Source organism: Chiloscyllium plagiosum, unplaced genomic scaffold (genome assembly GCF_037043375.1).
Source record: "Chiloscyllium plagiosum isolate Xiang-an unplaced genomic scaffold, Cpla_swu_hap1 HiC_scaffold_2, whole genome shotgun sequence".
NCBI lineage: Eukaryota > Metazoa > Chordata > Chondrichthyes > Orectolobiformes > Hemiscylliidae > Chiloscyllium > Chiloscyllium plagiosum.
In genome coordinates, this window is record NW_028270140.1 from 5,055,046 (window position 1) to 5,067,570 (window position 12,525).

General features: G+C 38.1%; 1 protein-coding gene across 3 annotated transcripts in view; it reads left to right on the forward strand.

The window, feature by feature from the left end:
- Positions 1–12,525, forward strand: part of LOC122564005 (SWI/SNF related BAF chromatin remodeling complex subunit ATPase 2) — a 131,306-nt gene that overhangs the window by 61,613 nt on the left and 57,168 nt on the right. For all 3 annotated transcript variants that reach the window (XM_043718430.2, XM_043718458.2, XM_043718440.2), the window contains exons 14-19: positions 841–944; positions 3,393–3,540; positions 6,511–6,674; positions 9,553–9,619; positions 10,239–10,349; positions 10,977–11,219. In XM_043718430.2, coding sequence (XP_043574365.1) covers positions 841–944; positions 3,393–3,540; positions 6,511–6,674; positions 9,553–9,619; positions 10,239–10,349; positions 10,977–11,219 — 837 coding nt within the window. The remainder of the gene's footprint in view (positions 1–840; positions 945–3,392; positions 3,541–6,510; positions 6,675–9,552; positions 9,620–10,238; positions 10,350–10,976; positions 11,220–12,525) is intronic.

The window sequence follows — 12,525 nt, forward strand, 5'->3', positions numbered from 1 at the left end:
GCAGAGTTCATGGTTCGAGTCAGGTCACTCTTCATCCGAACTAGGCATCAGTGGTTTCTCCCATAGTTTTTTTTGTTTCAAATCTCCAGCATCCGCAGTTCTTTGTTTTATTCCGTCTCCAACACCATGAGCACTTATTCAGTAGCCTAATGTGGGGTACCTGCTGAAGAGTCAGCTAGACTCAAAACGTTAGCTTGCTTTCTCTCCATGGATGCTGCCTGACCTGCTGTGATCGCCAGCATTTCTTGTTTTCAGTATCTTCTCAGAGATGTCTCTCTATCCTGCTTGTTACCACCTCAAAGAGTTTTAATAATTTTGTCAGGCATGGGATTTCCCCTGTTGTGAAAGTTCGATGGATGAGATTGAGATTCAGGTCAGCCAATATCTTAATTGAATGATGAACTGGCATATAGGCTTTTTCTGGCAATACATAAGCCACTTGCATGCCGCATGAGAAGTCAACCTTGGCTGATTGGTATTTTTCTTTGTGAATATCTGGCATGAGAGCAAGGATTTCTGGATAGGACATTGTTTATCTGAAAGCTGTAATGTCACATCATATTGCATCGGAGCTCCACTGTGTTTTATTTTAATAAAATTCTGCAACCTATTAAGTTAAATGTGTTCTATTACTTTGTGTTCGAGTTTATTGTTAAATGAACATAAAGACTCCTGGTTGACTGTTTTATGAATTCTGTATTTATGATGTAATTCTTCAGTATGTCCTTTGTTTGTTTCATCCCAGTGCTAGTGCACTGAGGCAAAAAATATTCCCATTGATGTAATGTCTCCATGCATTGTTTGTTCAAGTGTAAGGCTTGTTGGATTTTTGTTTTTGAGGAGGAAGATGAAGAAGCCCCAGTTGCACCTGATAGTGAAGAAAAGAAGATTATCGTTCCTAATATTGAAGATGTATCTGACTTCTTTGCGAAGCAGATAATTGAGTATGTATTAAAATATTTGATCTTGGATTACAAGTTTAATTTTCAAGGAATTGCTACAGGGAAACTTGCAATTTGAGTCTGCATCTAAACACAACAAAGTCAAATGTTTTATTAACTAGAACATATCCACTTGTACTTCCTATCTATCATGACCATTTTAATTCAAATAAGATCCTAAATCCTTTTTCCATCATAACGACGACCATTTAGCTCAAATGTGATAATTTTAAAAGAAGCCAATAATTGCACCTGAAGTAAGAGAAAATGTCTAAAATAGCAAGAAGTTAACAGGACCAAAAATTGTCAAACACCTAAGGAAAACAAAGCAATGCTTGCATTGTTCTTCATAATAGGTACAACTTATCAGTGTGAGTGTGTCTGTCGAATGTAAGTGCCATCGAGTGGTGGAAGTGTGAAGTTGCAAGCATCACTAAGACCTCCTGTACTGCATTAAATGCCCCGCAGGAAAATTAGCTTTATCTATAAATCCTTCAGTGTCTGAAAAGGTTTACTTTATCAGACTGAGACCCTTTTGCCACATTATTTCAGTCTTAACTGCAAGAGCAGGATATTTTGGGATGTGGGGCTTTTCATCCTGACACTGGAGAAGTTAGCACAACCCTGCTGATCATGGTAGCTCCACAGACGCTTAATGCTCCAGGAAGCATCCAAGAAATCAATTTTGCCGTCTGGCACAAACTTAAATCTTGGCTTTGATTCTATCCTCCTCAACAATGTTGGGCTTACCCAGAATGTTGCAGTAGCACTTTCCTATTTAATCCCAATTTTAAATTCTGTCCAGGGATTTGGAAGCTAATGGCCTCATGCCTGGAGGTGGGAGCAAGAGCCGTGTGATCAGATGTAAAGATCAAATCAGAAACCTCATTGCCTTCCAGACTCCCTGCAATGTAGTTCAGTGCTGAAAGGCTTAAGGATGGCTTCCCTGCCCAGTTGCTTTTGCTTGCGGTTATACATTATCTAATATTTTAACCAATAATAAGTCGAGAGTCAGGTCAAGTGGAGCCCTGGCTGTTAGATCTAGTGCCTGACCAAGTGGGGTTATCCCTCCTCACTGGGCATTCCTTGTATAATGTCAATACCAGCCAGTGGAATTGAATGGTCACAGAGAACTATCTTTGTGTTACAAATTGGTCCCTAATTTCCCCTCCTTGCTCACTCAAGTGCTTCCTTGTAAGGGCCTGGCAAAACCACCCTACTTGCATCTCTTAGGTTCCACTGGTAGGCCACAACCTTTGTTCTGCAGTGGCCGCCAATCCCAGTTGCACAGAAGATACTGGAGAACGATCCTGCCTCTGATGGATCGCCACCATATCTTGGGTACAGTGCATTTATACTACTGCAGGATTTCAGGGGTGAGTGGTGATACAGTCATTTCACAAGATCTGTGGAGCCCAAAAAGTCATCAAGTAAGTCCCTGATCAGGATTACATCCCATCTGATTTCTCAGAAATTGCCATGGAGGAGTTGTTAATTGTTTTATCCCTGATGGACCAGCCCTCTGATCTGACCATGAAATTCCACGTCATACATCTCTAACACACATACTGCTGCTTTCTGCCCTTGTCCTAAAACATTTACCACTAAAACTATTATTTGTGCATTTGTCAGTACCTGATTTTTAACAACTAACCTATTGTTCCTGCTCAATCTCTCATTCACCCTTCTGTGTAAAATCAACTCATCTGAAACTCCGTTGCCCAGGTCCTGTTCACCTGGGATTCCTGTCATTTCATGTTGGTTCCTGGTGCCCTGAGAGCTCTATTTGAAAATCTTCAATCTATTGTTTAAATTCCTCTCATATTTTACATCTGACTTTTGCGATGCTTTTTTAAAGGCAAGATTTTGTTCTGTACTTCTGATATTAATCTGAGCATAATTTGATATACTTCTGAAGGATTTCTTCGGAGTTGCTAGTTGAGAGGTGAGTTTGGAAGAGCCTGTTGTATTGTTACATAAAAATAAAATTATTTCCTTCTCTCTGCTCTACCACTATTGCCTTTTACTACAATCTGTAAGGAATAGTTAATAGATAGAATTAAGAAATTAAAAGTTTGTTCCTGGCTAATTAAAATTTCTGTTTGCAAACTTTGGCTCTAGAATTCCACAGTCCACTATCCTGGTGGCTTCACTAGGACCATACTTTTTCAGTATGGCACTGTGTCAGTTTTTGAGAGATCAGTGGGAAGGCAACTTGCTTGGAGCCAGTGAAATAGTAGTGTTACTTGGAACCTCCATCTTTTGAAGAGTAATGAGAAAATTACACAGGATTACAAACGGCTACATCGACATTCTGTAGAAGTAGCATTTGCTCTGTTTCACTTGAGGAAGAACACTAGTTCTGGATTTTCCAATAAGTAGATAACTGTCTTGTTTCAAGGGCTATTTTGCATAAATGGGCAGGTATGATTGTTATCTTTTTGATTTTAGATGTGCTAAACAAGATGTTGATGATGAGTACAGCATGCGAGCTGGAATGAAAGGTTCACAGTCATATTATGCAGTGGCACATGCTGTCACGGAAAGGGTAGAGAAGCAATCAGCTTTGTTGATCAATGGATCACTTAAACAGTACCAGGTAAGTGCAGAGATGAGAATATTCAAAGGATCAGATTTTCCAGTCTGGATCAGTAAACCTATTGCCAATCCTAATGGAACAAAAGAATAGACGTTTGCATTTTGATCAGTTCTGCCCTCAAATTTCCTGGCCAGAAGATTTTCATTCCTTGGCAGCAAAGAATTCTCCAGGAATGTTTGCAGCCAGCTGTGGAGTGGATCAGTGTGAAAATCATGCCTTTTTTTTATCATCAGATACCCTATTCTGTTATTTCAAAGGTTCTTTGTCACTTTGAAAACTACAGAAAATATGTGAGGAAGTTTGCCAGTGGAGGGATACCATTTTAAGAGTGAAATGAGGAGAAATTTCTTCTGTCTGAGAATTGAGTGTCTTTGGAACTCCTTGCCATAGAGATAGATTTGATTAGATTCCCTACAGTGTAGAAACAGGCCCTTTGGCACAACATGTCCACACCGACCCTCCGAAGAGTTACCCACCCAGTCCTATTTCCCTCTGACTAATGCACCTAATACTATGGACAATTTTAGTATGGCCAATTCACCTGCCCTGCACATTTTTGGACTGTGGGAGGAAACCGGACCATCCGGAGGAAACCCACACAGGCACTGGGAGAATGCACAAACTCCACACAGACTGTCGACCGAGGCTGGAATTGAACCTGGGATCCTGGTGCTGTGAGGCAGCAGTGCTAACCACTGAGCCACCGTGCCACTCATAATAGGAATAGAGTCCTTGTGTACCTTTTAAGGCTGAGATAGATTATTGATCAGTTGGGGGAATCCAGAATGGTAGAGAAAAGGACAGGAAACTGGACACGAGTGTGGGATCGACCATGATCCTATTGAATGGAGGAGCAGCCTTGAGGGGCCGAAAGAGCATACTAAATAGGAACAGGAATAGGCCTTATGGGTGTTGGCTAGGAGTGGCAGTAAGACAGGGAGTGCGGGATTAGGGTAGATTGAAGAGTTACATTGTGGGTTGTCTGATCTCTGACAAGGGGCTGGCCTGTGGTGGTAAATTTGTATCATGTGCAGTGCAGAGTCACATGACAAGTCTGATGGTCAGGGTTGGTGTGTTGAGAAGGGGATTAATGGAGGACAGGGGTCAGGTAGGGATCTAGTTTAATAGTTACCCAGGTGTTAAAGCAGATTTTCAATCCTCTAACCTTTCCTGAGTTATCAATTAAGCTTAAATCAGAATAATCTGAAATCTCTGAATGTAACTCCGAGTTGTACATTTTTTTGAAGGGTTCCACATCCTAGATTGTCGGAAGGAAGTTTCCATTTGCTAAGTAATTCCATGGAAACAACTGCATCTGGATTTCCATGTAATCCTGATGCTGAATTCCAGTCCACACTGCTGTAACAGCTATTTCCCCATTGGAATTTCTGAGCCATTATGTTTGAATAGTTTCAGCAAGTCATTATGGTAATAGTTTTTGATTTAGTGTTTTTTATCCCCCTCTGAATAAATTAAATATGCATTACTTTGAAGGATGAAACTCAGCAGTAATATTCTGTTCCTCACTTAAAATTAAATGTTTAAGCAAGTGGATAAATGCCTCTTGCAAGCTGGAATAGTCTCAGTCTTTACTGTTTAGGCCATTGTGTCAACAATGACTATTCAAAAAGGATAGAAATGGCTATTGTACAGGGGTTACATTTTTTTATAGAATCCCTAGTTTGTGGAAACAGGCCATTTAGCCCAACACGTTCACACTGACCCTCTGAAGAGTAATCCACCGAGACCCTTTCCCCTACCCTATTTGTCTATATTTATCCCGAACTAATGCACCTAACCTACATATCCCTGAATACTATGGGCAACCGAGCATGGCCGATTCATCTAACCTGCACGTCTTTGGACTGTGGAGGAACCCGGAGGAAACCCACACAGACACTGGGAGAATGTGCAAACTCCACACAAAGTTGCCTGAGGATGGAATCGAACCCGGGTCCCTGGCGCTGTGAGGAAGCAGTGCTAACCACTGAGTCACCGTGCCATCCCTGTGTGTGATGACATTATGATACAACAGATGTCAGTATTAACAAGGGGGTGAATATTGAGGAACAGTACTCAGCAGTATAATATTATTTATTTCAGAACTGTGTATACCATCTTATTACTTCCAATAAATATATATAACACTAAAGTATTGTTTTATGTCTTAGAGGTAATTAACTTGAAGTGACCCCATAGATAGGTTGTTTTTAAGATCTAAATTATAGAATATATTGCAAACATTTATAGTGTGATGTGTAAGGATGTTGAATCCCTCTATTTTGACCATAAGAAATAGGGACAGGAGTAGGCCATTCAGCCCCTCGAGTCAGCTCTGCCATTCACCAGAATAATGGCTGATCCGACAGCACTCTTCATGTCTACTTTCCTGTCCTTTCCCCTTGATTTCTTCTACTGATCAAGAATCCATCTATGTTAAAGCATATTTTAACCAGGTTTTCCCAATCTAAACTATAGAATCTCAGTTAAGCGGAGGTGAAATTACAGTTATTATTATCGTTATATATTAATCTAGCTTGTATGGCATTGGCTTTATGATGTTAACAAAGGTCTGCAGCCTTTAAATGTCATCCAGATCTTGGTGGAGAGAGGCTGTATACTGCTACTTCCAGGAGTCTTGACAAAGGAAAACTTGAAAGAATTCATTATTTTGTCATCGATGAGATGGGCCAAGGAAATTTTGCCCTACTTCATCTACGTTTTTAGATTAGTTTAAAACAAATTCTCAATGCCCAAGAAACAAACTGCATTCTGTGAATTTCATTGGTTAAGGTTTACAAACAGCTTTGCAATTCTAAATCTGTATGTATGAGCTTGGGTATAACCCTTGTAAAGTTCACGATGGTAGTTTTAAACTACCATGTAAGTATAATGTATATGGTCAAAGTTGAAATGTTAACTTATAAAATTTTGTACCATAAGTACGTTTTTTTTTATCACAAATTTTAGCTTCAAGGGCTTGAGTGGCTGGTTTCTCTTTACAATAACAATCTGAATGGAATTCTGGCTGATGAGATGGGACTTGGAAAGACAATCCAGACTATTGCACTCATCACCTATCTGATGGAACACAAGAGACTAAATGGACCTTATCTCATTATTGTACCCCTCTCGTAAGTCTGATAAAAGTATTGTGCTGTGGGTGTTTATTTTGGTCTAAGTGTGAACTGATTTTATATTTTTGATTAGTTGGTCACGAGTTGTACTTGATTACTGTGGGGAATGACCTACTTTAAGCCACTTGCCCTCTGCCTTGTGGAACTGGTCACTTCACTACAACAACAAAACTGTACGTTATTTTCTAACTATGACCTAATTTGGTCAAGGGCAATGGTTATCATCTCTTTGTTTGAAGTTGCTGGCTATAAAACGTAAACTTACAATTTTTTATTATAATTCATATAATTTTGTGTACAGTGAAATGGAGTGTATGGAGTGTAATCCCCAGTGTTGCAGAGGAAAAAATGCACAATAGTTATTTTCACTGGACTTAGATGCTGTCACACCTGCAGAATTTCTCTAGAAATTTCCAGCATCTGCAGTTTTTACATGTCACATCTTTGTTTTACTGTTTGTGCAATTGCAGTCCTGTTATGACTATGTTTACCTACATTTCTAATTAAATACTAGAAAGTAATTACTTGTCTCTGACTTTGGGCTGAATTGACAGATTGAACCAACTACTATGGAGATCGGAGTTCCAGAATTATTTGTTCCCGTAGTCAGCCTGTTGCATCTCAACCAAAACATTGGCATCCACCCAAAAATATAAAACATTCTCCCTAACCACAAAATCTAGGATGAATCTAATCTGTCAAATTACTGCCCCTTCTGCCACTTTCCAGTCATTAATAAAGTTTTCAGTACAGCTGCAATGCAGCACTTACCCACCTGTAAGCATTTTGTTTTGATGTTCACTTTGGGTCCTGTCAGAATCTCTCTTCATAACTTTGATCTCAACATGGATGCTAGATCTTCTCTCTGATCGGGGAGAGTGTTTGCTCATGATGCTGCAGCCCTCAACTATATTCATAATTCTGCTGATTATTAAGAACATACACCATAGTTCATCCAATTATAATTTTCAGACTTGGACTTCTAAAAGGCAGCTAACCTTTTTGCCACGGAAGTGCCAAATGACCATCTCAGACATGAAAAAGTAGAGCCAGCTCCACGTGACACGCAGCCATCACCCAGACAGCTATTGGATATCATTGCGGTCACATTTTAACCAGAAGCTGATTGTATCACTTTAGCTTACACTTGGTGGAAGAAGAGGTTCTGACTATGTACATGACATTATAAAGAAAATAGATGATTACCATGTAAAGTTAAATAAAAATATTTCATGCTTTAATATTAACTTCTCGTATTGATGTAAAATGACTGTTGCTAAAGACTTTGTATAATCCTTGCAGAACTATTTTCATAGAAATATAACAAATGCTGGATGTAAGTTTGCTTGCTGAGCTGGAAGGTTCATTTTCAGACGATTCATCACCATACTAGGTAACATTATCAGTGAGACTCCAGTGAAGCACTGGTGTTATGGCCTGTTTTCTATTTATGTTTCCTTGGGTTGGTGATGTCATTTCCTGTTCTTTTTCTCAGAGGGTGATAGATGGGATCCAAATTGATGTGCTGGTTGATAGCATTCTGGTTGGAATACCACGTTTCTAGGAATTCTTGTGCATGTCTCTGTTTGTTTGGCTTGTCCCAGCCAAAGTGGTGTCCTTCCTCATCTGTCTAAGGGGAGAGAGGCTAGGGTTTTTGGGTGTGTTTTATCTGCTTGTTTGAGAAAAAGAGCCTCAGAAAAAGAACAGGAAATGACACCATCAACATGGGAAATGACATCACCAACCCAAGGAAACACAAAACACACAAATAGAAAGCGAGCCATAGCACCAGCACTTCACCGGAGGCTCACTTATATGTAGTACGGTGACGAAATGTCTGAAAACTAACCTTCCAGCTCAGCAAGCAAACTTACAGCCAGAACCTCAACCTGAACTACAAATCTTCTCCATACCCGCAAATACTACAAATTATTTTCAAATTAACTCTGAATAACTTTTTCTGTTAATTCATGGGGCTGTATAACTTAAGGAATTATTAAAATGATTTCCTTAATTAGGTGAAACTTCATAATTTGGAACAATTGAGGGTGCTGTTTCTGATTCTTGCACAAAACATTGCCCAAACAAAGCAGAGGAACTTTATACAAACTTTATCATAGATACATTTTATAGTAAGAATTTCTGTACCTTAACTCTAGGAAGGCATAACTCACTTTCGCGACATAAAGTTGTACAGTTGTTAAGATAAGCATTACCTTAACATACCACACATGACACATGACAAATTGATGTATAGCTTTACAAACTTTGGATTTTGTAATACTGTTGTTAACAAAAATATAAAGCAGGTTGCTTTTGTGACTGCAGCTGTCATGTGTTGTTAAGCACACATTTTTTTTCCACAAGTGAACCTTGTTTGCCCTTAACATTTTTTTTTAGAAAACTCAGATATTTTGTAAAAAAATTTAGTTTTTTCAAGCTAAACGTTTTGCATAAAACTTAAATCTCCCATGCTTTTTTTTTTGAGTCCAACTTTCAAAGTTTGCTCTTGTACATCAAATCTGATTTGCTGTAATTAGTCACTAAAATAACACAAAGAACTCTGAATGCCTGGAGATCTGAAACACAAAAGTTCTGAAGAAGGGTCACTGGACTTATTGTGAATCTGGTTTCTGTCCACAAATGCTGCCAGACCTGCTGATTTTCTCCAGCAATTTTTGTTTTTGTATCTGGTTGATAATTTGCTGATGTGCCTAATCAGATGGTGTGGTACATGAACTTTACAACAATGATAATATGATTTTGCTGCTGAGATGTTATTTGAAGCTTGTGTCTGTTGAACATTTTGTAATATTAAAAAATTGAATAACTTTTTTGAGTGAAGTAATAAGTTGAGCATCTCCTTCCCTTTTAGAACTTTATCTAACTGGGTGTATGAGTTTGATAAATGGGCCCCATCTGTTGTGAAGATTTCCTACAAGGTTTGTTTGTTTCTTGTCTTTGTTATAGAAGGTGTACTGTGATTTTCCTGCTTTCAGTTCTGTATATTAATTCTATTAATATACAGAACTGTTCAATTAATTAGAACTGTATTCTATTAATACAGTTATATTAATTTATTTCCAAGTAGTTAAATGTGCTCCTTTACATTTTCCAGTGAGTAGGAAAACCTGTTTCTGGATATTGTTTCTTTATTTAATTTTATGTAAGGCCCCAACTGGATTTCTGATTTCTTTGAACAATATACTCATTTGGGCACTGGCATATTTTAAAACTAATTATATATCAGTGCTTTTACATTCTGCAGTGAGCAGGTGGAGCATGAATATGACACTGGTGATAAATATGGACTGAACGGCCATGAATAAACATAATGGAATTGTTTAACTGAAAAGTTGTCTAAAGCTTTTGGAAACAATCAGTGTTATTTTCTAAAGAAAGAAACTGGTGCAAGATAACTTCATATAACTGCAGCTGTAAATATATTTCATTTTGTATGAATTGTGCAGATTCTCTCTAAATTTAACAACAGCTTATAGTAGAAAAACTAGTAAATAATAACAACAGAGTTAGTGTAATGTAATTCTCATCCTGTCTAAGGGTACACCAGCTCTCCGCCGGTCATTTATTCCACAACTGCGCAGTGGAAAATTCAACGTTCTTTTAACCACTTATGAATATATTATCAAGGACAAACATGTGCTTGCTAAGGTGAGATCAATTTTTTTTACGTATTTGACAGACTTTATCTAACAGTAATGAATGGCTGGATATCCTGAACAATCTATGGGCCACTATGACAATGGCAATAACACTTGGAAATTAGCCTTAACCTCAACAGTAAAAAAAAAAGAGTTAATTTTCTTTGGTAGATGATAAGATTCCAAGCATCAGCTCTAGAAACCAAGTCAGAAATTTTTTCATAAGGTTAACAGGTCTGGCAGCTTCTATGGAGAGAAAGCAGAGTTAACATTTGGAGTTGCCTGATGCTTGCTCAGAACTGGGCTCAATTTAATTCTACTTTCTCTCCAATGATGCTGCCACACCTGCTGAGTTTCTCCAGTTTGTTTTTGTTTCAGATCTTCAGCATCTGTTTTAATCAGTCTCAGAATTATCTGTCTCATTAACTAGGAGTCTTGAGGAAAGGAATGAAGGATAAAGGTTGTTTACAAAATTCATAATTTTATTCATTCGGTCATTTCTGTCAGAGGCAAAATAGCCAGATTAACATTTTCCTTCTGCAATTTATGAAAATGTTGCGTTTTAGGCATTCTCAGTAACATTTCATAGAATTGTGACACATGTTCTGATTCACCAGATATTTCTTCTGTGTTGCAGCTTCGATGGAAATACATGATTGTAGATGAGGGTCATCGTATGAAGAATCATCATTGTAAACTGACGCAGGTGTTGAACACTCACTATGTCGCACCTCGCCGTGTCCTTTTAACAGGAACTCCATTGCAGAACAAACTCCCTGAATTGTGGGCCCTTCTGAACTTCCTTTTGCCGACTATCTTCAAAAGCTGCAGCACCTTTGAACAGTGGTTTAATGCTCCATTTGCAATGACTGGAGAAAGGGTAAAGATCATGCCACTTGAGCTTTGCAGTTGTATTTAAACCTTTTAAACTTTATATTTTAAGAAATATAAATAACCAAAAAGATTCAGCACAATGTAGAGCATGCATGTAATCCAACCATATCAATTCTGAAAAATGCATATCTGGTGAATGTAGTGTTTCTTTTCTTCCATTGGAATATTGAAGATTTCAGAAGTGAAAATACTTTGCTGCTTTGAAATCAATTGCAATGTATAATTTCTGGAGTTAAAAGTGGGAAATGGGGTTGGAGGTATAGCAAAGATTGACCCAATGAGCTTATTCAAATAATACTTGCACTGTTTTCAGTTTAATAAATTTGTTGTAAAAGGATGTGGCTACTATAGTTTAAGGTGCAAAAATGAAGAATTTTAATAAAATCTCAGGCAGTGGAAGTAATGGGGAAACACTGAATCTCATGATCTCAGTTAGAGAGGTCTTTCAGATAGAGAATCCAAATTTAATCAGTCTATTTGATAAGCCTTTTTTCTTTCCAAGCCATCTCAAGTGCTGAATCTTTGTGTTAAATAGAATTTTACAGATTTGTCAGGCTTCTGCTACTGCTGCCCTCAAGTAGCCATAAACTCTCGCAAAGTTGACATTGTTTTCCCAGGAGTTGCATCAAAGTTAAACATGATCCTGTTTTCATCCAATATCCACTATGGGAATAGGCATTGGAAATAGGTTTTGTTTTAGTTACATACTTGCCTTTCCTGCACCTAAGGCCAGGGTGTGATAGCTAATTGTTGTAATTCAATGGATATTTAAATTAGCAAAACCCAGGGATCAAACTGGGTACCTTCTGGTTTATGTTCTTAATGTGAAATATAGTGCATTTATCCAAACAAATAAAAGATTTAGTACTCGATAAATCCTTCATAACTTTTGTGCACATAATGTTTTAAGAGTTCTTTATTATGAACTTCAAACTTTAGTTTGCAGACGTAAGATTAAACTAAAAGTTGTCTTAATCCCTAAAGACCATAGGTCTGCGCTCTCAATAGAAGTGATTACAGGTGATGGCTTAACCTGCAGCTCGTCAAGTCTCATGCATGTGGGTGAGATTGAGAGGGTGGGATCTTCATGGTAATCTCAGTCAGTGTGGGAATTTGTCACTCTGGATTACAAACCTGCAGTCCAGCCAGCTGAGCTATCTGACCTCCCAGAAGTAAGAATACATTTTATACAGTTAGACTGTACTTTCTGTCCTCTCTCCATCCTTTTAATATAACAGAATAACAGTTTCAAGATGTCCATTGATCTAGGTAATGTGTAAATCCTTGTTAAT